General features: G+C 40.6%; 1 protein-coding gene across 1 annotated transcript in view; it reads left to right on the forward strand.

Moving 5' to 3' along the window:
- Positions 1-25,481, forward strand: part of NNT (nicotinamide nucleotide transhydrogenase) — a 47,593-nt gene that overhangs the window by 17,066 nt on the left and 5,046 nt on the right. Inside the window, exons 10-19 of the mRNA XM_059833301.1 lie at positions 328-481; positions 5,389-5,550; positions 6,362-6,472; positions 7,244-7,389; positions 8,374-8,569; positions 9,198-9,431; positions 11,325-11,485; positions 12,228-12,407; positions 16,695-16,854; positions 18,250-18,331. Coding sequence (XP_059689284.1) covers positions 328-481; positions 5,389-5,550; positions 6,362-6,472; positions 7,244-7,389; positions 8,374-8,569; positions 9,198-9,431; positions 11,325-11,485; positions 12,228-12,407; positions 16,695-16,854; positions 18,250-18,331 — 1,586 coding nt within the window. The remainder of the gene's footprint in view (positions 1-327; positions 482-5,388; positions 5,551-6,361; positions 6,473-7,243; positions 7,390-8,373; positions 8,570-9,197; positions 9,432-11,324; positions 11,486-12,227; positions 12,408-16,694; positions 16,855-18,249; positions 18,332-25,481) is intronic.

Below are 25,481 nucleotides of genomic sequence, written 5' to 3' on the forward strand. Positions count from 1 at the left end.
ATTTCACATAAATGCTTTCCATTTAAGGGACTTTACCTCTTTGTTTTGGTTTCTGCATTGAAGCCTTGTGCTGTGTTTCTGCCAGGTGCTCTTGGACACCAATATTAAATCTTGTCTGAAAAATGTGTAAGCCAGTATGGTTAATTTGGTCAGGCTGTACTGATCATCCAGCCTCCCAGATTTCTGCTGTTGCAGAAAAGGAAGATGTTCCTGTGGCATGGCTGTAGGATGTTAAGTCTTATCTGAGTTACAGGATTAAGGAGAATAGGCTTCTCTAACTGTAAAGCATCTACCATGTTAGGGATAACTGTAAATATCTCTTGTCAGGATGGCAAGGTGATTTTCCCAGCACCTCCACCAAATAACATTCCTCAAGGAGCCCCTGTGAAGCAGAAGACTGTAGCAGAGCTGGAAGCGGAAAAAGCAGCTACTATTACACCTTTTAGAAAAACTATGACTAGTGCATCTGTATACACAGCAGGTAGGCAACTTCCAGAGTTGGATAATCAGTGTAGAGTGCTCCTCATTTGGCTAATATTTTCGAGTGACTTCTCATCTTATTCATTCAATTTAATAACTCGTTGGGAGAGCAGTTGATTGGCTGGTGTATCCTAGTGCAAAATTAGTGTAATGTAATTGCTCTTGAGAGGGAAAATAAAATTTTGGAAATTCAATCAAAAGTATTACATTTTCAAACAGTGCTGACTTACGCTGTATGCATGTATGTGTGTTTGGCTTTATTTAAGTATCAGTAAAATACTTAAAATTCTGAAGGACTCCTGCTAGGGACTGTGCCCATACTTTGCAAGAGAATCAGTTCAATGCCATTGCTTTCTTCAAACTTCAGTGTAATGTATGAGACTTAAATGTCCACAGTCTATTGAAGTACTGAGAATAGCATATTTGTCTTGAAAAATAAATATTGGCTCTAATTGTCATTTGGTATTCTGTGTGCATCAGAACCTCTCCATGAGGTAATTAATGAATTGAGTATTCTTAATTTTAACCTCTGTCACAGAATCACAGAATGATAGGGGTTGGAAAGGGACCTCTGGAGCTCATCTAGTCCAGCCACCACGCCAGAGCAGGTTCACCTACAGCAGGTTGCACAAGAATGCGTCCAGGAGAGTTTTGAATATCTCCAGAGAAGGAGACTCCACAACCTCTCTGAGCAGCTTGTTCCAGTGCTCTGCCACCCTCAAAGCAAAGAAGTTCCTCCTCATGTTTAGATGGAACTTCCTATGACCAAGTTTGTGCCCATTACCTCTTCTCCTGTCACTAGGCACTACTGAAAAAAGACTGGCCCCATCCTCCTGGCACCCACCCCTTCGGTATTTATAAGTATTTATAAGATTCCCCCCTCAGTCTTCTCTTCTCGAGATTAAAAAGACCCAAGTCCCTCAGTCTTTCCTCACAAGAAAGATGTTCCAGTCCCCTAATCATCTTTGTAGCCCTTTGCTGTACCCTTTCCAGCAGTTCCCTGTCCTTCTTGAACCAGGGAGCCCAGAACTGGACACAGTACTCCAGATGCGGCCTCACCAGGGCAGAGTAGAGAGGGAGAATAACCTCCCTCGACCTGCTAGCCACACTCTTCTTGATGCACCCCAGGATGCCATTGGCCTTGGCCCCAAGGGCACATTGCTGGCTCGTGGTCATCCTGTTGTCCACCAGGTCCCTTTCCACAGAGCTGCTCTCCAGCAGGTCAGTCCCTAACCTGTACTGATGCATGGGGTTATTCCTCCCCGGGTGCAGTACCCTACACTTGCCTTTGTTGAATCTCATAAGGTTCCTCTCTGCCCAACTCTCCAGCCTGTCCAGGTTACACTGAATGGCAGCACAGCCTTCCGGGGTGTCTGCCACTCCGTGCAGTTTTGTGTCATCAGCAAACTTGCTGAGGGCACACTCTATCTCTTCATCCAGGTCATTGATGAATGTATTGAACAGGGCTGGACCCAGAACTGACCCCTGGGGAACACCACTTGTTACAGACTTCCAACTAGACTCTGTGCCGCTAACCCCAACCCTCTGAGCTCTACCTATCAGCCAGTTTTCAATCCACCCCACTGTCCATTCATCTAACCCACACTTCCTAAGCTTGCCTATGAGGATGATGTGGGAGACGGTGTCAAAAGCCTTGCTGAAGTCAAGGTAGACAACATCCACTGCCATCCCCTCATCTATCCATCCAGTCATGCCATCGCAGGAGGCTATCGGATTGGTCAGACATGACTTCCCTTTGGTGAATCCATGTTGACTACTTCTGATAACCTTCTTTTCCTGCAGATGCTTTGAGATGATGCCTAGAATGAGCTGTTCCATCATCTTTCCAGGGATGCAGGTGATGCTGACTGGCCTGTAGCTTCCTGGGTCTTCCTTCTTGCTCTTTTTGAAGACTGGAGTGACACTGGCTTTCCTCCAGTCCTCAGGCACCTCGCCTGTTCTCCAGGACCTTTCAAAGATGATGGAGAGTGGCCCAGCAATGACTTCTGCCAGCTCCCTCAGCACTCAATGTGTGCATTCTCTCAGGACCCATGGACTTCATGAACCCATGGGCTCATGAAAGGCAGGTCCTGCTTGACCAACCTGATCTCTTTCTATGACCAGGTGACCCGCCCAGTGGGTGAGGGAAAGGCTGTTGTCTACCTGGACTTCAGTAAAGTCTTCGACACTGTCTCCCACAGTATTCTCCTGGAGAAGCTGGCGACTCGTGGCTTAGACAGGTGCACTCTTCGCTGGGTAAAAAAACTGGCTGGACGGCCAAGCCCAGAGAGTTGTGGTGAATGGAGTGAAATCCAGTTGGCGGCCGGTCACAAGCGGAGTCCCCCAGGGCTCAGTTTTGAGGTCGGTCTTGTTTAGTATCTTTATCGATGATCTGGATGAGGAGATTGAGTGCACCCTCAGCAAGCTGCAGATGACACCAAGTTGGGAGGGACTGTTGATCTGCTCGAGGGTCGGAAGGTTCTGCAGAGGGATGTGGACAGGCTGGATGGATGGGCCGAGGCCAGTTGTATGAGGTTCAACAAGGCCAAGTGCCGGGTCCTGCACTTGGGTCACAACAACCCCATGCAACGCTACAGGCTGGGGGAAGAGTGGCTGGAAAGCTGCACGGCGGAAAAGGACCTGGGGATGCTGGTAGACAGATGGCTAAAGATGAGCCAGCAGTGTGCCCAGGTGGCCAAGAAGGCCAACAGCATCCTGGCCTGTATCAGAAATCATGTGGCCAGCAGGAGCAGGGAGGTGATCGTGCCCCTGTACTTGGTGCTGGTGAGGCCGCACCTCGAATCCTGTGTTCAGTTTTGGGCCCCTCACTACCAGAAGGACATTGAGGTGCTGGAGCGTGTCTAGAGAAGGGCGACAAAGCTGTTGAGGGGCCTGGAGCACAAGTCTTATGAGGAGCGGCTGAGGGAACTGGGGTTGTTCAGCCTGCAGAAGATGAGGCTGAAGGGAGACCTTTATCGCTCTCTACAACTACCTGAAAGGGGGTTGTAGCAAGGTGGATATTTGTCTTTTTTCCCAAGTGACAAGTGATAGGACAAGAGGAAATGGCCTCAAGTTGCGCCAGGGGAGGTTCAGACTGGATATTAGGAAAAATTTCTTTACTGAGAGAGTGGTGACACACTGGAATAAATGGCCAAGGGAAGTGGTGGAGTCACCCCCCATGGAGGTGTTCAAGGAACATGTGGATGTGGCATTGTGGGACATGGTTTAATGGGCATGGTGGTGGTTTTTTGGTTGATGGTTGGACTTGATGATCTTACAGGTCTTTTCCAACCTTAGTGATTCTGTGATTCTGTGGCTTGTGGATGTTCAGTTTACTTAATTGGTCTCTAACTTGATCGTCCTTAACCAAGGGAAAGTCTTCCTTCCTCCAGACTTTCTCTGTTACCTCCAAAGTCTAGAGGGCTGGCCGGAGCAATAACGACTGAAGCGAAGGCGGCATTCAGTAACTCTGCCTTCTCTGCATCATCTGTTGCCATAGCACCTGTCTCATTCAACAGCGGGCCCACATTTTCTCTAGTTTTCCTTTTGCCTCCATTGTACTTGAAGAAACCCTTCTTTTTGACCTTGCCAGTTTCAATTCCAAGGAGGTCTTGGCTTTCCTTGTTTCACCCCTGCATACTCTGACAGCATTCTTGTAGTCTTCCCAAGTGGTCAGTCCCTTCTTCCACTTGAGCTTTTTCAGAAGCTCATTGCTCAACCATGCAGGTCTCCTGTTTCCCTTGCCTGATTTCTTCCTCTTAGGAATACACTGATCCTGAGCTTGATCCTGAGCTTGGAGGAAGTGGGACTTGAATATCATCCAGCTCTCTTGAGCCCCCCTACCCTCTAGAGCCCTAACCCATGGGATTTCTCCAAGCAGTTCCTTGAGAAGATCAAAGTTAGCCCTCCTGAAGTCCAAGGTTGCAATCCTACTTGTAGTTTTGTGCATACTGCACATGATCCTGAACTCTTTACCTTCTCATGATCGCTGCAGTCAAGGCTGCCTCCAACCTTAATGTCCTCCACCACTCCCTCTTTATTTGTCAGTGCTAGGTCCAATAGTACACCTCTCCTTGTTCGCTCCTCCACCACCTAAGTCAAAAAGTTATCATCAATACACTGGAGGAACCTCCTGGACTGTACACGCCTGGCTGTGTAGCCTTCCCAGCAGATATCGGGGTGATTGAAGTCCCCCATGAGAACCAAGGCCTGTGATTGTGAGGCGACTCTCAGCTGTCTGTAGAAAGCCTCATCAGCTTCCCCATCCTGACCAGGTGGCCTGTAATAAACACCCACAACAGTGTCTCCCATATTAGCCTGCCCCATAACCCTTACCCACAAGCTCTCAACTTGCTCTTCCTCTGCCCCCAGGGAGAGCTCGATACATTCCAGTTGCTCTCTTGCATAAAGAGCAACTCCACCACCTCGCCTTGCTGTCCTGTCTTTCCTAAAAAGAACATAAGCTGTCCATGACAGTGTTCCAGTCATGTGAGCTGTCCCACCATGTCTCAGTAATTGCAATGAGATCATGGCCCTGTGACCACACATGGATCTCTAATTCTTTCTGTTCTTCCTGTACACGCTTTAAGTCTTCCAAGTAGTATCTCAGTATTACTGTGATTCTTCTACATTTTTGCTATAGAACAGGAGAGTGACAGGATTCAGTGTTGGTGTAGAAACCTATTTTTGCGGCTTTGTGTGCATGCACAACAAAGATGTGTGTTTTATATTTATGGTTTTATATTCTGTTGTAAAAGAAACACAAGCACCGAAAGAGCCTTGTAGTTGACAAAGATAATCCATGTTCATGTACAAAACTCCATTTTGCTGGACTCCTGTTGTACAGAGTTTAAATGTAAGAAACCCCTGGAAAGTTATAGAAAAGTTTTGCTGTGCTTTTTCTTCTAGGTTTAGCCAGCATGTTAGGACTGGGCATTGTAGCTCCTAATACTGCTTTCACTCAAATGGTGACGACATTTGGCCTAGCTGGAATAGTGGGGTACCATACAGTATGGGGTGTGACTCCTGCTCTTCACTCTCCACTTATGTCAGTGACTAATGCTATCTCAGGTAAGTAGCTGTCACACAACTGCTTATTTTCTATTTGAAGTAGGCACAGCTCCTTTTACTTGAACTTTAGACAGAACTCTGCTGATTCGCCTTTTAAAATGCCAAAAAGCCTGGTACTACTTTGCATGTCTGAGTTTACTTTCATAAATAGCAAGGACACCTGAAACGTACTTTTTCTGAGAGTACGTTTTTTGAAAAGAAGGGCAAATGTGGTGCTGTGTATTTTTAATTTTTGTAAGTAATTTTTTGCTCTTAACCTGTTTGCTTTAAAGTTTGTTTTACTTGAAGTGCTGCAGTCTCTCCTTTCACAGAACACATCTTTCCTCCCATGTCTCCAAAACGTTGCCCTGAAAATAACTTGTCTTTCATACTTCCTGCATTCTTTTTTTCCTCTCCTCAAACTATGTGTTTTGAGAGGTGGGGAAGGAGAAAAATTCCTAAGTGATCTGTAAGGTTAATAACTCTATAAATATGTAAGATTTTATATATCTGTGTGTATATATGTGACAGGTCACAAGTCTGATCTACTTCGACTGTTAAAAGCAAAGTTTCTTTTATTGAACAAGTCCTCAGAGGCTGACGCTGTGCTTGAGGCACTGTACTTCAAAATGATATTCATATACTAATTTATTTTCTTTTGAAACATGTTTGTATTGCTGAAAAAGACCATGGTAGTCTTTGTTTAAATAGTAATGTGTAGAGTAGGGGTCAAAATTTGAGTTGACTCATATCTGTTTGACAGGTGAAAGGAAACTTGCTATAGGAATAGAGCCTTTTAAGGTTCAGTAACAATTTTGTCTCTTTTAAATAGGACTAACTGCAGTTGGTGGGCTGGTATTGATGGGAGGAAACTATCTCCCTGAAAACACTCCTCAAAGTCTAGCAGTGCTTTCAACCTTTATCTCTTCAGTCAATATTGCAGGTATGAATGTTAGGTTTTCTCCTGAGAGTAACTTCAAAGCATTTGTGTAATTCTTTTTTTTCTTCTAGCTCTTTAATTCTATAGATTCCAGAAATACTGTTCTGGGAATAGGATCTGAGAGCATCCATCAATAAAGACATACCCCTCCACCCCAAATTTTCATGGTAGTTATTTTATCTGGTTTGCACTCCCTGTGGTGTAACCTTTTTTTAGGGAAGCATTTAAATGTGCATTTTTCTTTTACAGTATCCTTTGGGTGATGATTATATGAAATACGTTTTCCTGTATATCCCAAGATGGTATTGCATTTGTCCTTGTATTCCTTCTCCTACTTGAAAGATATACTAATGGCATAGAAATTCTGCTTGCTCGAGCTTCAGAAGTCCCAGCTTCACAAATAAAAAACATAAGAAAGTGAGCAACGTGACTTATAAATACTGCTTTTTGCTTGAGTAGATAGGGAAAAGGACACAGTCATAAACTAAACTGTATCCTACAGTCGTTGTAGAGTATGGAGCCAGAGCAAACCCTCCAGGCTTTCCAACTCCTTTTATGAATTTCCTCCAAAGGTTAAAAAAGACAACAGGATCTCAGCCTGATTACACCTTTGTTTCCTGGTGTTTTTTCAGATTACTAGCTTTTCAGAGGCTTTATTGGTGTCAGTTGCTAATTTTGGGTAGTAACGTGGTTAAACACATATTTCTCTTATAGCTTGGGATAGGCTTAGTTTCAGATTTTATTTCTGTAAAATTGTTCCTTTACTTTGGCCAGGTGGGTTCCTAGTTACACAGAGAATGCTGGATATGTTCAAACGTCCCACAGATCCTCCTGAATACAACTACTTGTACCTACTTCCTGGTGGTGTATTTGTAGGAGGCTATGCAGCTGCTCTCAATGGTGGCTATAATATTGAACAGGTGAGAAGATAATGTGGCTTTTAGCCCACTGTTCACAGCATGGTATGCTTCTTCACTGCTTACTCTGAGGAGTAAATAACAAATCAGCCATGGTCTTTTCATCAGCTATGTATTCGCACAAAGTCAATCTGAAGCAGATTAACTTTAGGCTCGCAATCATACCCCAAATGCTGAATTTGCAAATTTTAAAAGCTTTGAGGTTTTTTTTTTCTGTAAAGCAGCAGGTACTTCGTTATTTATTGGGCAGTTTTCCTAAATTGCAGCTTAAATATTAGAGTGACTACAGAAATCAGTCTTTGATTTAAATCTTTCTGAAAATTCAACTTGGTGTGGCAGTTAAAGTAGGTATGATATCTGGATGGGATGAGATTTCAACACAGAGGGATGCACATGGATTGTACGTATAGCACCTTTTATGGTAAACTTTTGTTTGCATTTGTTTTCATAGTAAGAAAAATCAATGTGTATTGCCTTCTGTGTTTGGAAAAAGTGACTCCAAACGTACCTTTATGCCAGGGGCTTGTACTATATTAGAGTTTTTTCAGTTATTTAGACATGTACAGCTCAGTTCATTTAAGTTTGTTTATACTTTTTGAAAACAGGGTTTCAGATGTGTTATAAGAAAATTCTGAAACTATTTCTATAATGAACAGGACAGTTTAGCTTTGGGTTTGTACTAAAGAAAAACTTGCTTCTGAACTGATGAGGAAAATTGGCTTGAGTCAAGTTTAGTATTCATAGTGCAGATAAACTAGGGTCATAAAGTGGGGAAGAAGTTTTAATAGATACCGCATTTTAGTTGGCCAAAATCACATCCTGTACAACAGTTTCTCACAGTCAAGAGCTTTGACTTCAGTTAAGAACTGTGACTTATACACATTCTGGAGAAATCAGCCCTTTTGCGTAATAATCAGAAAGATTTTTGTAGTGATTATGCACTTTGTCTTTACTTAATGTATGCGTAATGTTTTTCTTATTTTAAAGATCATGTATCTGGGCTCAGGCTTATGCTGTGTTGGTGCCCTGGCTGGTCTGTCCACCCAAGGAACAGCTCGTCTTGGAAATGCTTTGGGTATGATTGGTGTTGCAGGAGGTTTAGCAGCAACTCTTGGAGGCCTTAAACCCTCACCTGAATTGTTGGCACAGATGTCAGGTGCAATGGCACTTGGTGGTACCATAGGTATGTGTATGATACTATAAACTAACAATATATGCTCTATACATGCATTTATGCAAGCTGTATATACACACAATACTGTGTGGCTCACAGGTGAATTGACTAACTTACGTTTATGGCTTGTGTATGTTATTTTGCAAATATGTGAACAAAGAATCCTAAGTCCCAGGGCTTTTATTAATGCATCAGGATGTCGTAAAGAATGGGAAGACTGGTGGAAAAGCAGGAGCACACCATCTCTGTTAGGGAAACTGGGTATGCAGAGGTGAATGAACTTACCCAACTTCATACTTCTATTCAGTTCCTGACTGAATGCTGCCAAATTCCCTTTTTCACACTGTGTTTCTGTTACAGAAAATGTTGAATTTCTCAATATTTAGTGAAGCTTCTAAGAACATGATACACTTGAATCTTCTCTCTAATTTCCATGATATCCTCATTGCACAAAATACACATAGGCAGCTTTCAGTTAAATGCCATAACAATTTATAGTGTAGAACAAATTTTTCCATTGGAACAGGCACGTGTGTGCATGTATTCATTGCACATTAAACCATGATACGTTAAATTTCTAGCTAAACAGATTGGTTCTGTTGTGTAAGGCTTCCCTTCTGTTTTCAACTCTCAATAGGTTTGACGATTGCTAAACGCATCCAGATTACAGATCTGCCTCAGTTAGTGGCTGCTTTCCATAGTTTGGTTGGTTTGGCTGCGGTGCTCACCTGTGTAGCAGAATACATGATTGAATATCCTCACTTCGCTACTGATCCAGCTGCAAACCTCACCAAGGTTGTGGCATACCTTGGCACATACATTGGTGGAGTGACTTTCAGTGGCTCTCTTATTGCTTATGGAAAACTGCAAGGTGAGACCTTCCATTCAGACTTAAGTATTTCTTAAAGGGTTTTTTCTTCTCCCAAGGTTTAGCTCTGTCTTTAGACTGCTGTGTAATTGGCAAGAAACCTTGTATTTTGCATCAGGTAAAAGTTTGTATGTTTAATTCTTATGAGTATACGTTTTTCTTTTTAATTCTGTTTAATTTCTGTACAGCTTTAGTTATGAAAGGTTGTCTTCAGTGCTTGGACATACTACTGCTATTAATTACCAAGTCATGTAAGCTTCCCTTAGTTCATCTCGTCTAGAAATAAGTGTTGCATTAGTGTTGTTAAGACACTATCTGACACGTTCTATAATGCATTTTATTGAACTTTTGTGATCACAACTTCATATTCCTGCGCAGACATTTTAATTGAAACCCTGGTGTTGCTGGACTCAGTGAGCACCGCTAATATTTATGGGATTTTGTTCTTAGCATTGTAGGCTTCATTTAGATAGGTAGCTTGCGGCATTGGTTGAGACTGCCTCCCTTTAAACCATTCAGTTCAGTGCCCGTTTACCTACTGTGCAAACTCCATGCTCTGTACCTTTTACTGTTTTAGTAAATATGCTTTCTAAATTAAATACTTAACTCATTCCTGGTTCTTATACACCTGAAGGTTTCTTTATAGCATTTTTTTTGGTTTTGTAAGCACACAGCTTTTGAGAAACTGAGATAATACCTGTACTAAGAAGTTCTGGCTAAGAGCTTCCTGTTGCTAATCCTCTTACTAGCTTTGCAATAGCTCCTTTGGGAAACGTCTGTTTGCTTTCTTCAGTGTTTGAGACCAGCCATTGAAGGAGGAAGCATGACATGGATGGAAAGCTGTCTTCTCTAATAATCTTTTGAAGGATTTGTCAGTAGTATGTATTTCTGATGTATTTCTGCTAAGTAGTTAACTCATTTATTTCTTCTTGGTTATTTTTTTCTCTTCTCCATCTTACACCCTCTGCTCCCTCAGTGATTTGTGCACATGTCCCTGGTGAACTTCACTGCCTGTTTCAGCCCACTGTCCTGGGCTGAATTTATTTTATTTTTTTTATTTTTTTCCCCCCTTGCATTTTCATACCAGCACAATAATAACAAGCTTGTCTATACTGTTGAACTAGAGGTAGTAGGTTACACATCTTTGACTCCTAGTCCTGAGACCATAAGTTCATTCTTTCCCTTGAATTCAGCAAAATTTAAATTAGACACTTGGTAAGTAATTACTTACACCAAAAGTGACAGATAAACTTGCATTATTTTTACTTTTTGCTGTGTTGTTTGGGGGGAAAAATAACCCTAGGGTGAAAATAAATTATGTAATTGTCGTCTTAAAGTGAATCACACAAATACCGAACCCTCTTTTCCCCTCAAGTCTCTACCAATGTGGGAAGCTGTGGGAAGTCTGTGTGACTGAGGGTACTGATGAAATTAAAGCATTTGAAAGCAGGAGTGTTACCTGCATAGTCGTATTTTTCTAAGCACCCAGCTTTTGAGAGTCTGAGATAATACCTGTAGTAAGAAGTTGCAGCTAAAAGCTTTGATTACAGAATGTCACACACAAGACCCAAAGACTTGGGGCCAGAATGAAAGTACCTTTTATTAAAAAAAAAAAAAAAAAAGGCATTTCAAGAGGAGAAGAGAATTTAGTGATTTTTTTGAGGCACTTCAACGAGATTAGGAAGTAAAACAAAAGTTTAAACAGGAGTATTTGAGAATCTAGAGTGTATCGCAGTACTGAGTCAGCACAAGGTCTCAGCTTCAACTAACTTGTTTTATCTTCTGCCCCTCCCTTTTTTAATTTTTCTTTTGCTGAGGTATTCAGTCTTCTCTGAAGGCAAGAGGCAGGCTCTCCTGCATGTATGTGTCAATCTCTGAATATGCATTTTTTTACAGGTATCCTGAATTCTGCACCACTGCTCTTGCCTGGTCGACATGCATTGAATGCAGGATTGCTGGCTGCCAGCATTGGTGGAATGGTTCCGTACATGATTGACCCTAGTTACACTACGGGAATTACTTGCTTAGGTTCTGTGTCAGCTCTGTCAGCCATAATGGTAAGTCGGAGAATTGTAGGTGAAACAAATTAAACATGCAGTTTGTTCTTCAGCTTTGCAAGTTTCCTCTTGATGACTGTATTTTACCATCCTGAGTCACAATCATCATAGTGCCTGTGTGCTAACTTGCAGTAGCAAGTAGCAACTGACTTTCCTAAATGTAGCTGTAAACTAGAACTGTTCCAGAGAACAGGCACATATGTATATAATTACTTTTTGCAGCTATGGCTTAATGGAGCCTTTTATATGACAAACTGATATTTTAAAAGACTTTTTGGAAAGTTTATCCTTAAAATACTTAAAAGAGCACTGGATCTACAGGTTATCAGGGTAACTTTGTAAGATTATCCCCATGTGTAACTTTCCCCATTAACTCACACCAGCTGTTGCAAAATTTACCCTGCATATTAGCATTCCATAAACTGAGTCTTGCAAAGACTGCTCAGTATGAATCCTTTAATGGTATGAACAGTTCCATGGAGCTGGTAGGATATTTTTGTGAGTGAAAGTACGTGACTAAGCACAGGATGACGACAGTGGAGTGCCTTCCTGTCCTCTTTCAAAAGGCAAGTATCAGTAAGTCCAGTCCTCAGGCCACAGCTCGATGTCTCCTACATTGAAAATACTTGAATAGGTTATTAAGTAACTTGATACTTATTTTTCAGTGCTGTAGGCAGACTGTCTTTTCTGCATGTTCTCCTTACTCGTAGCTTACACTGAAGTATTTTCTTTCCCTTTCCAGGGTGTCACTTTAACAGCAGCTATTGGAGGTGCTGACATGCCTGTGGTTATTACTGTCCTGAACAGTTATTCTGGATGGGCTTTGTGTGCCGAGGGCTTTCTACTGAACAACAACTTGCTGACCATTGTTGGTGCACTCATTGGCTCCTCTGGTGCCATCCTCTCTTACATCATGTGTGTGGTAAGAAGTCAGCAGAAATTGTGCTTGTTTTCCAAGTAATGAAAAACCTTATTCAGTATGTTTGCTAGGAAGATAAGCAATTGAAGACCAACCTGCTAAGTGTTTACAGACTAGAAAATACTTGATTGAAACTGTTGGATTAGATGTCAGTCATCTCTCTTTGGTTTGGAGAGATACATGCTTCAAAACTGAGGAAAGCCTTTGCATTGTCTTGGGCATTGAGCGTTTGAATCTGGGCTCAAATAGGTATGATTACTTGTGCTCAGGTGTTTTTTTTATTCGTTATCACTCTGTAGTGTTGTTAAATTTAAGCTAAATTTAAAATTTATCAGCAGAAGATACTTTTAAGTTGTGAGTTCCTTTAAAAAATGTTTGGTTCGATTAAAGAGTAATTTAAAGTTTGTTTTTTGGAGTGTAGGAGTGTGCTACTTTCATCGGAGCAGCTGCTTTAAAGTACCACAGGGTGGCAGCAGGCTTGCATTAACGTATTGCTGATACTAATGTCTGTGTCAGAGCAAACTTGAGCTTCAGCTCTGTGTGTAAATCATATTGCATTATTAGTAATGGTCTCCTTTTCTCTGGAACCTTTATACAGAAGTCTCTTGTTTTCCCGTGTCTCTCTCCTTTCTGTTTTCAAAGATGGAGAGGTAATGACTTAAAGAAAGCTGTTCACAGTGCAACAGCTGGCAACCTCCTGATTCTCTGTTGTGTAATTCTGTTTCACTTCTGCTCTTGTGTTCTTGTATGATCAGTGTCGCTGTTCTCCTGTCCTGATGTTTTCCTATGGTCAGCCCTGGCTGTCGTCTTTTACTTCGTCTCTGCTGATAAATAGTGTTGTTACCATGTTAGGAATGTTCAGTGTCATTCATTTTCATCTCTCTTGAGGAACAGTTTCAGAAAAGCTTAAAAAAGTATTTTTGTGCAGCTTCATGGAGGTGAGTTCAAATGAACAATCCCAGGTACGAATTTTTAAGAATCTTGTTCTTTCTTGAACATTTTATGTCTCCTTATCAGAAGGAAATCAGATTATGTGGCTCATGGCCATCTTTTTATACACAAATATATATATACACATATATTTGGATACAGTCAGCAGTTTAGTCCATGTCAGTAGAAAGATGATGCTTATGGGCAACACAGGTATGAAAAGTATATTCTTTAAAGATCAAATTCTTGTAAGTCTTGGTGAAAATACAATCTGTTGGGTATGTATTTACCAGTAGGCAGTCACTCTATACCTTCATTTTTCTTTTACTGTCCCCTTCCTTTTTTTATTTTATTGCTAGCTCCTCTCAGCATTCACAGAGAGTTTTGAGATATGTGCATCTGTTGGTTGGAGGAATCTACGTAAATAGGAAGCCTGGGGAAGTAATTTACAAAATACTTACGCAGTGACAGTAGCGAAATAGTTATGCAGTGAGAGAGTGGCTTTCCTCTATGTATTTCTCAAATTTCAGGAAGTTTAATTTGTGAGGTAGTACTCTAGAAATCTTGTGCTGCTTTACTTAAACTTAGACAATTAAAGTTGATCAGCCAGTAAGATTAAAATTATTTTGTATAATTTGTGCATAATAAGCAGAGTAACTTGTTTTTAGCCCAGCATTTTTCTTTTCTGCTTTACTTCCTTTAATGGAAATAATTACTTTTTTTTAAAAGCATTGTTATCATCAGGGGATTCACTATCATTGTCTTGAAGCTGCATTTCAGGAGAAAAAATGCTCAATATACTCTGCTTTAGGCTGTTGCAACCTGTGCTAATGAAGCAACAGTTTTCCCCTCCTTCCCCCCCCAGTATGACTTCCATCCAAAGCAGTGTATTTATTGAAGCCCATCTAGTACAGGTGAGAACGTGTTTGTGGAAACATCTTAACAGTTGAAAACTTCCTTTTACAACACTTCCAGTTACTTTTTGTGATAAAACTGTAGCTTAATCATCTAAAGCATCTCCAGATAATCTCTTAAAGTTTGAGTTGATAAAATTGGCCAACATCTATTCAGATAAGAGTGCAAAACCTAAGTGGTTATGTGCTTGATTTTTCCACCCATCCCTCTTTTGCACCTATTAGCAGGGTGAGTTAAGGACAGAGAATTTAACTTCAAAAGGAAAAAGCAAATGCCTGTTCTGTTCACTCATCCTGTGAATTGTGACTTCTTTTAAAATACGTAACACAACCTGTATTCTTCAGAACACTTGATTGTATTAGCATGTCCTTATCCCATTTTTTTGCAGAGTGAATACTTGATGATTGCAACTGTAGTAGTAGAATCAGTATGCTGAGGGATGGGGAAAACACTTCAGGTCGAAGAGGAACCATTAATTGGGGTGATGAAACAGAGCAAGAGAAGGGACAAACTGTGTCAGTTTTATGAATTGTATGCTGGCCCATCACCTGTACTAGCTGTGTGTGGTTTCTGTGGGCACAGTGGAAGGACTTGGACTTCTCAGGCATCAAGGGTTTGGTTTTCCTTGGGCTGTAAGCTCCTGGCCAGTATCACCTGTGTATGCACAGCATAGAGGGCTTTTTGCTGGTGGTTGGATTATCCATGAATGGTGAAGCCTGCACTTTATTCGTGTATGTTTGTGGTCTGTGGTGGTAAAGAAGGCAAAAGAGGCTATGGAAGAGTTCCCATACTGTCCCTGTGCTGGGTAGGTCTCAGCTGCATTGGTAAATTGTTGCTTGAAGAGGTCTTGGCTCATTTTGAAGCCTCTGTACCACCCCTTTTTTTTTGCCAGACTTCCCTCTTCTTTCATCTGCTCTTTGGTGTGGAGTCAGGCAAGGGTGCTTCAACCTCATGCTTGCTTTGTGTGGATTCTCAGATTTCTAGTAATATTTGAACTTTTTTTTTCCTTTGGCATGGTCTTACTGTTGTCTTTTGGTTTAGATATGAGTAGAAAAAGCTTTGTTTCTTGTAAGCTTAGCGTGCGCAACATCTGAAGAGGGTATTCCTCTGTCTAGGCTCTCTTACCTGGCACTTAACTGCTGTAATATGCTAAGTAGTCTGTGTTTCTGTTTGACGGCTTAATATTGTGATACGCATCAAAGTCTGTGTGTTCTTAGAGGGTATGAACTAGTGCCTGCTGTCGACAGTAGAAAGATGCTGATTTCACCGCATTTGTGCGCCTTCCTTACAGTATTTGAAACAGTAATGATTTATTGGGATAAACAAAAGTTCTTCTAACGTCTTCATTGTGCTTGTTTGCTAGATGATGAATTTCACAGAATGGCATGTCTTCTCAGGCTATAGCAAAAAACCTGTGGAGTTGCATGATTTGAAATGTCAGTGGAAAATGGACACTTGGAAGCATACTTTTGTGTGGGTGTTTCCTCTTGCTTATGTGTGTGCCTCTCCAGATCCATTCTTAAATTTTTCTGTGGCTTCTGAACTAGTGCAGCAGATGTATGACACGCATGTTTAATTAAGGAAGCAGTTTATCCTGTTCTTTTCCTGCTTCTAAAGTTTTGTTTACTGCAATTACAAGTTTTGCCTACTTCCAGATACTGCTTTCGGACCACACTTGCAAGGACACATGCCAGTGAAAGCATTTAGCCAGTGGCTTTTCCTGGCTATGTATCTAACAGAGCCAAATTTTGAGGATGTGTTCTCCTCTTAAACTAGGAGCTTTAGGATCTCTTGTTCCCCTTTGGTGCTCACCCAGTAAGTTAATGGCCCCCTTCACTCATTACAATTTGTTTTGAGTTAGCATTTGGTTAGTTTTGTGTGGCTACTTAGCTTTGTTGTGTTCTTTCCTGTCTTGACGCTGTAGGATTTTTGCTTCTGTGCTACCTTGTAAGAGCTACATGGTTTGCATGCTATCATACAGCAGTTCTCTGCTTACATGTTTTACAAGAACCTAAGAAAGTATCTTGCAAAAATTGTGTGCATATATATCTATGTACGTAAAAAAAAAAAAAAACCAAAACCAAAACCCAAACCCCACAAACTGTCATCAAATATGTATTCTTTTATATCCCTCACTTTTACTAACAAAAAGAGACCAATATTTGCTGTTTGTGTGCTGTTCTTTGTCTTGGGGAAATGCTGATGATCTCTCATTACATGTGTAATGCAATGCTTTAGAAGCTGATGTTTGCTATTCTTGTGTTAATCTGGGTCTTGGTTTTAAGGAGCCTGTTTTAAGAAATTTTGAGTTGTAAGCAGGCAAAACCAGTAGATAAAGACTATTGTCAGGAAGGCTTTAATATTTTCAGAAGTTTTCTTTGTGGACATCTCTCCTTTTATTTTTGGATTTCAACTTTAGCTGATCAAAAACCTCTTGTGTTTCAGGCTATGAACCGTTCCCTTGCAAATGTGATTCTAGGGGGCTATGGCACCACATCAACAGCTGGTGGGAAGCCCATGGAAATTACTGGAACCCACACAGAAATTAATGTGGACAATGCAATTGAAATGATAAAGGAAGCCAATAATATTATTATTACTCCAGGTAAGACACTCTAGACTCATACAGCAAGATGTTCAGAGGATGTATTATTAAAAAAAAACAACTAACCAAAGGAAAACCCAAAACAAAACAGAAAACTGTAGCCTGTCATGCAGTTGCAACATAGCAGCAGCATGTCAAATGTTGTCTGGGTCTGTGGTATCTGTTTTTGTTCCCAGGTCAGTCATCATTCCTCTGTGTAGACATGTGTATGCCACTTTATTTTTCCTTGTGTGTGTCTCTTCAATCTTCATCCTATTTATTTAGATTTAAAATTCTTCAGGACAAAGACTGTCTTTTGTAAATTATGTTTACAGTTAATTTTGTGTTGTGGTGTGAGTTTCCAAGCACCGCCACAGTACCAGGGGTACCAACAACAGAATATCTGTCTGTGAAGTTACTGAAAGAGAGGATTTTGTTTATGTTTCTCATCTACTTGCTCAATTCTGCATTGTTTTATTAAAAAAAGGCAGAAAAACATCTCAAACGTAGTTAGCATACAATAAATACTGGAATTAAAGTAGAAAAGCGCTGAAAACCAAACCTCTCAATTGTCTGAAACTATTGTGTTGGCTGTAGGCTCATCTGGTTCAATAGCACATTCCCTGTTAGGAGAGGTCAGGTAGGGAATAGCTCAAGACTTGTTTTCCTTCAACTGAATGGCCAACTATTGTGTTAAATTTATTTTAGCATTAGAATGAGAAGAATGCTAAAAACCAAAATCGTCTTTCATTTTGCTTCAGCTTAAATGAAAACATCAGTGAGGTAGGGTTCTAATTTGTGAAGTTACCTTTGTTTCCAGCAAAGCTTCCAAACATCTTCTAGGAGTTTGCCTCTTGCTCCTGTCGTCAAACCTTGAGGACACCATTAGTAATTTATACTCTGCATTTTCTTCCTGGGCATTATTGCTCTGATGAATTAATTCAGACAGAATGACTGAAAAGATTATTTGCTGCTAAAAGCCGTATTCAACTACTAGATTTGCATTATGCAAATCCAAAATTTTATTGAGGCTATGGTGGTGAAGTAACCTCATAGTAGCCTCTTTATCAATTTTTCAGTGTAGCTGTCTGAAACATCCTTTTCTGATAGAGGGGAACACATGTTTTTGTGAACCTGAAATAAGTTACTTGTGTAGTTTGACTGGTCAAACCGCTACACTATTAGTGGTCAGGAGACCAAAAAGATGAGATGAATTACAGTGGTCAGACTGAAACTCCCCTGGGAATATGAGTATCTGATATATTTATCTATGTATATAAAAAGAGGGATTTATTATTCGTTTGTCTATTTTTACATATGAGAATGTCTCTGTGTGTGGCAAGTACACTTACTGTCTGTAACTATTCTGTCTGCACTGACACAAAAAAATTGCTTAAAGTTTGGAAATTCTTTCAGGTTATGGTTTATGTGCAGCAAAAGCTCAGTACCCCATAGCTGATCTGGTGAAGATGTTGAGAGAACAAGGGAAAAATGTCAGGTAAGTACTTTCTTTGATGAAAACTATTACAGGTTTGTTTGTGTGTGCGCTTGTTTTCTTTTCATGCCATTAAAATCCCCTACAAGTCTGTGTTGTGGTTTAATTTTTCTTTTAGCAGTCATTATTACGCTGATCTCTCTCAGAAATACTAGCTGGAGGAATGCTCTAGCCTTATTAACCTATAGTTGCATATCTAGAATTTTCATCCTTTAGTGTCAAAGGTATTTCTACCTTTTACTGATTTTGGGGAATTAAGATCCATTATTCCCTTAAACGCTTAGTAAATCTGGTTTTTGCAAGTAGCCCCAGCAGTTGGGAGAATAAATTTTAGTTGTTGTTGGGGTTTTTTGGTTTTGTTTTGTTTTGTTTGGTGTCATGCTGAAGTTTAGTTAAAAACAATGGCTTTAAAATTTAATGCTTCTTTATTGTAGCAACAAAACCTTACTTTTTTTGAAACGTATGCCTTGCCTTTAGGTATAATAATACTTTGCTACAAAACAAGCAGTGAAGTTTTTTGAAAAATGAAACTTTAATGTACCTTTTTGTATTGTGTTCAAGAGAACAGTTAGCAGCCTTTTTTAAAGGTGGAGGTTGGAGAGCTCTGTGAAAGCAACCACTTTGTGGAAATATGTTGCTGTGAGGAGTAATCACAACAGATGACTTCAGTGCAGGGAAAGCAGGGCGAATAGTTTTTCTTTGTGCTTGTAGTCAGTGGGGAGAGAGCACAGGCCTAACTTAAGTGCTTTGAATTGTCTCCTAGAGAAACCTATGTTAAGGGGGATTGATCATTAGGCTAAATAGCTTTAATATTTTTTGTTTTTGTTAAGTCCTAATTTGCTAAGGAAATGGACCTCTCTGCTTGTGAAACTGATGGGGAATAGTTAAAGGAGTGCAGTGGGAATAGTTGAGGCTCCTAGGCAGGAAATGAGTCTCCTGCAGCATGGAGAAATGTTTGCTGGGGTCAGTCTGGTATAAAGTGCAAGGATAGATCAGGTAGCAGCCTCTGCACCAAGAATGTGGGACTTACTTGTTTCCTGGGATAACTGACTTGCATTAATAGAAGTAATGCTTACTACTACACATCAACGTTTGTTACTGTCTGTATTTATTTTTTTAATATACATCCAATTCTGATCGGCATGCTTGAAACAATGCTGAAAAGGGTTAACCCCACTATAATGTTTAACTTAGGTTAAAAATCCACAGCCTGCCTTGCCTTTTTACTCTTCTAAAAATTTTGAAGACCCATCAGTTGTGTAGCGAAAGAACCTCTCCTCTAATGTGATGACAATGTCACATGCTTTTGGCTTTCTTTTCAGTGCTTCTGTAGGGACGAGCTTTACTTTTTATCAGCTTGGTGATATAAAAGATTATTGGTTTTGCCTTTTATGTTGGCTTTGCAGGGGAGAAATGTGAATGAATCCTTGAAATAACTGGCTTATACTTGAAATGAGTCAATTTCAGGAAGGGATCACTACAGTGGTTACCTAGCATTTTAATGAAATAAATCTGTATTTACAGTTCGTGGTAATTCAGGCCTTTCATCACTTTGCGGAGCTCCCACGGTGTTCATTGAGTGCAGCTGCTGTCCCTCTGGTCTCAGTAGGCCTGGAGTGCCTCGGGACCCTAGTATGCTCACCATCCAGATGTAGTGACACTCTCACATATCCGCTGTGGAGGGGTGCCAGCGTGGACATATGATTGTCATCAATTTGTAATGCCCATACCGTGCCAAGAAAAATTGTGTCTGTCATATGGTCTTTTTTTGCTTCATGGCTCACGATTGATCCAGAGAAGCTGTTGTTTTCATTTACTTTGCCTATAGCCATAACATTCTCAGTGAAGAGTGCAGATTATATAACATGATGCATAACCTTTGACTAGGGTTTAAATTTAGAAATATGGGAGAGTTTGGAAACTTCAGACTGTTTTAGTTATTAAATTGCATAGCTAACATCATCGCTTACTTGAGATGATCTTGCAGCAGATCACATCTTTAATGCATTAGTAGGATCACATAGAAAGCTGGATATTGCTGAGCCTTCATTATAGCTTTCCTTTGTTATGGATGGGTAAAACAACAAAACTTTTCATAGGCTAAATCCTCTAGTCCCCAGAATCCATTGGCCTTGGAGAGGAAATGCTTGTTCTGCAACTGGTGTCGTATTTCTGCAAAGTTACAACTGAGTAAATTGTTGAAAGTTCTCGCCTTGCCAAAGTTCTTCAGCCATGTGCTGTGTCGCTTCTAGGCCCCTAGTTGTGAAATTCTGATTTTTTTCTATATAATTAAATTATATTCTATAGTAATTCTATATACAGATATATAATTATTCTGTAGTATTATAGTACAGTTTAAAAGCGTATACATTCTCATATGTGCATGGGTAATTGATACTGTCCATGTCCACATCGAGTTAACTATCTAAGCTTTTGCCGTAGTATGAATTCCCTAACATTTTTTCTATCAGTGTGTTTTCTTTTCCTGCATAGTAAGAAATTCCTGAAAAAAAAATTTATTGTGCGGTGAAAGGACTCTTAAAATTCTGCTTTGTATAGACTTTCTAAATCTAATTCATAATTAAATATGGTGGTTTTCTGGCAACTCTCATAGTTGAGGGAAATGCAGATTACCTCTTTAACAGCCTTTCAAAATACGTTAGTGTTTTGTTTTGGTTTTTTTAAACCTGATTTTTATAGGTGGGTATCTTGAAGGACTGGATTTCTGTCTTCTCATACTGGAGAATCTAATTGCTTTTGAGCACATGGAGACATGGGATTTTTACATTTTTTAAAATGTGATAGCATGGATTTAGCACTGGACCTGCAATTTTGGATTTTTATTGTTACGTCTATGTCTGAGCTCTAATCAAAAGTGTTTAGGGTTCTGTGGTTTGGTTTTTTCCCTCCATTATTTTAAGTGCTGTCCTAAATATGACGTGTACATTGGGAGTTTTAGATTTTTAGTCTTAATTTTAAAAGAAAATGTTGCACTCCTTATATTACAAGAAAAGGTTCAGTAGCTGAATAGCCTTGCTTGGTACTCGTGCTGTTTAGGCGTGAAGTCTTAGTAGCAAGGAGATGTATGCTCGCTTTAGTGTATCTGACAATTGGAGGTGATAAGCAAGCCCCACACCACACAGTCAGGGTCAGGGTCAGGGTCACGAGAAAAAAATTCCTGGTGAATTCTGCGTTTCAGTGAACTACCAGAATGATGTTCAAGTTGGACACATCATGATTGTGAATCTTTATTATGGGTAAGCTCTATGTAGACTGAAAACTTAATGTCATGTAAAGAGAAAGTCACAAAGAGTGTGAGATTTCTGCTTGATTTGAAAACAAACCAACCAACCTAAGGCAGTTCTTGCGTAACTGAAATTAAAAGCATATCAAAGAAATGTAGCAATTTCTCACTTTAAAACATTTTTACCATAAAACATGTCTCTCTCTTAAAATCATTAATGTTTTGAATTTTTGAATATGAATAAGGTTCCTATTTTGAACATCTAGGAGAGCATATGTGACAAAATGTTTCTGCTGTAATGCATATAGCTTTGAAGAACTGCTGCTGTTGTGAGTCAGGAGCAAGATACACAGCTTTTATTAGACACGTTGTGAGCCATCAAGCAATTTAGCTATCTATTTTCCATGCTTAAATGAGTTCTGCTTTCAATTGGACAGGCTGATTTCACTACGGATATATGTAGAGCTTACCTTTTGAAATAATGAAAGCCTTAGAGAGGTACATATTTTTAATGATTCTTTTTGACACTTGCACATCCAGTTTCAAGAGGTACTGGCAGGCTACTGTTGTATTTGGTTACAGCCTCTCAGAAGTAGACTTCTGGGAGTCACTTCAATATTTGTCCAAAAAGCCTTTGTATGAGCAGCTTTCTCAAACTTTGTGAATACGCAGTATGTGGTTTCAAGCAGAGTCTCTAACTACTGATGGTTGATGCCATAATTCTTCCTGAACAAAGATAATTTGTCCCTTTCTTTTTGTCTTTCTTTGCCTCTTGCCAGGAATAGTGAAGTCAAAGGTGAAATTCATTCTCTTGGCAGCTTAAATTTTGGCTTTCCAGCCCTTGAAATAAGATTGTATGTGTGTATAGTATTTAATAGAAACCTCACGAGTATTTTGTTTTGTGTATTGCCAAAACAGCTTTGGTCACAAAGACGCTCAAATAATTTTATTAGAAACAAAAGAGAATTTTGTTGGAAAATCTATTTTCACTGCCAGGGGAGTGATGGGTGTTCTCAAGTGTACTTCAGAATAAGAGTTCTCCTACTGTACTGTAAGTGATTGAATTTGGTACACTTTAGAACTAGCTGCAGTACTACACATGGCTTGTATTACTGAGTGAGTAGTGTGAAAAGTAAGCTGTTAATGTTTTGTCCTGTGTGTTTCCTCTCCTTTTTCTGATTCTAGGTATTATCCTTTGCAACACGATCCCAAATGTGTACTAGCTGAATACAATCTATTATTTTTGTTTCTTTAAAAGCATTCCTTTTAAAGATAGCTTTTATCCTGTTGTTTGACCTATAGCTTAAAATTGTGGTATATCTAGTATTATGTGGATTAGTCATATGTCTTTAATTTTGTTTCTGGAGTTCCAATTGTCTCATCTTTGCATTGTCTTAATGTTGTCTTGCTGATGGAGTGCTCAGTTGCCCTTTTAAGGATGTATTTTTACAGTGTTAAATTCACAAGTGATCTGTGTTGATTGGACTGAGACTTGTGGACCATCAATGATGTGTTATCCACTTCCATTGCAGTGGAGATGAAAATAGAAATATGTGACAATCCCTTTGTCACGGCAAGTTGATTTATCAGTCTTGCCCTCCTTTCTGAAGGAAGTCTGAAGTCCTTTTATTGCACTCTTGAATCACTTGGATTTCTGCTCAGAAATTTCTGTTCAGAAATCCAAGAATTTACAGTTTTCTGTTGGGTATTTTCTGTCTTTTCCAAAGTACACATAGGTTTCCTCATGAAACATTTAACTTCAGTTATATACAAGATTAATCTGAGGCATCTCTGGTGTGCTTGAGTCTGCATTACATTTGGTGATAGCTCCAGAGCTAGAAAGAGAGAAAATGCACAGGAAAGTAGACGTTGATCTACGCAGTTTATTCTGGCCCAGTGCATGACCAGAACAGTACAATCTGACCCCAAGAAACAGATTTTCTTCTAACCAAAATATGTCTTTGGGAGTTGCAGCTAAACCAGTTTAAGATCTCCATTCTGAATTTTGTCAGGTTTTTACTCTTACAGAACTGCATTAACAGGCCCCATCACCACCTTGTGTGCGTCTGAATTTTTGGTAGCTCATAAGCAGTGTATTTTCTTTAAGTTGGTTTTGAGCTGTTCTGAAAACATTTCTTAAATTGTTATGCTTAGACTGGTGTAGCTTCTTACTATCCACCTTCTCAATCCCCCTCCTTTTTTTAACTCCTAAGATCAATCATGAGAAAAAGTGGCATGTTGACCTAATTCAGCAAAGCATTGTTTTGTGCTTGGGGTCCCTGCTAATTTTTCTGTTGGAGTGTTAGACGGTGATAACCATGCATAAACCACGACACCTATATCAATAGTCAATAAGGTTGTTTGCCAAGGGCATTTCTAGGTCCAAAAGTGGTTTTCCTTCAGGAAGGCTGCACAGTCTTTTGGCCTTTTCATGAAGAGTGTTATATTGTGCCCAGTGGTGCTTTCACTTTTCAGTGATGTAAGGGACCTGCAAAGCATAATAATGTGGGTGGTGGTTTTGCAGCAAAAAAGCTTATTCATAAAAAATTAAAGGTATCTGTCACAAGGTTTTAAATATGGTACTGCTTGGAAGGTGGACACGAATGCTTGCTGTGTGTGATGTGGCTCAGGCTGATGACTGTAGCCAGACAAAATGGTCAAATAGTCCTGTTAATTTCAAAAGTAATTGAAGAAAAGCTTGTTGTTGGTATAAGCTGTTGCTGGGTGGAAAATTTGCTCTGTTGGTCCATCTTGCAGTGATGTGTTCCCATACGTTTCTGGCCATGAGTTCCTTCTGTGTTGTCACTAGAAGTGTCCAGCATGCTCTCCAAAGCTACTTTGCAGGTGCAACAACTTTCTGAAAGAGTCTTCTTATGATGGAAGGTGTATTGGGTTTGCGTGGCAGCATTTTGGTAGCGGGCGGGCTACACGGGTGGCTTCTGTGAGAAGCTGCTAGAAACTTCCCCTATATCTGATAGAGCCAATGCCAGCCGGCTCCAAGACGGATCTGCCACTGGTTAAGGCTGAGCTAATAAGCAACAGTGGTAGCGCCTCTGTGATAACATATTTAAGAAGGGGGGGAAAAACTGGGAAATGGCAGCCGAAGAAGAGAGGAGTGAGAATATGTGAGAGAAACAGCTCTGCAGACACCAAGGTCAGTGAAGAAGGAGGGGGAGGAGAGGCTCCAGCCGCTGGAGCAGAGGTTCCCCTGCAGCCCGTGGTGAAGACCATGGTGAGGCAGGCTGTGCCCCTGCAGCCCATGGAGGTCCACGGTGGAGCAGGTGGATGCCTGGAGGAGGCTGTGATCCTGTGGGAAGCCCATGCTGGAGCAGGCTCCTGGCAGGACCTGTAGACTTGTGGAGAGAGGAGCCTATGCTGGAGCAGGTTTGCTGGCAGGACTTGCGACCCCGTGGGGGACCCACGCTGGAGCAGTCTGTTCCTGAAGGACTGCACCCCGTGGAAAGGACCCACGCTGGAGCAGTTTGTGAAGAACTGCAGCCCGTGGGAAGGACCCACGTTGGAGAAGTTCGTGGAGAACTGTCTCTCATGGGAGGGATCCCAAGCTGGAGCAGGGGAAGAGTGTGAGGAGGAAGGAGCAGCAGAAACAACGTGTGATGAACTGACCTCAACCCCTATTCCCCATCCCTCTGCGCCGCTCAGGGGGAAGAGGTAGAGAGAATCGGGAGTGAAGTTGAGCCCAGGAAGAAGGGAGGGGTGGGGGGAAGGTGTTGTTTTTTTAAGATTTGGTTTTATTTCTCATTATCCTACTCTGATTTCGATTGGTAATAAATTAAACTAATTTCCCCAAGTCAGGTCTATTTTGCCCATGATGATAATTGGTGAATGATTTCCCTATGTCCTTGTCTTGACCTACGAGCCTTTCCTCATATTTTCTCTCTCCTGTCCAGC

Source organism: Gavia stellata, chromosome Z (assembly GCF_030936135.1).
Source record: "Gavia stellata isolate bGavSte3 chromosome Z, bGavSte3.hap2, whole genome shotgun sequence".
Taxonomy (NCBI): Eukaryota; Metazoa; Chordata; class Aves; order Gaviiformes; family Gaviidae; genus Gavia; species Gavia stellata.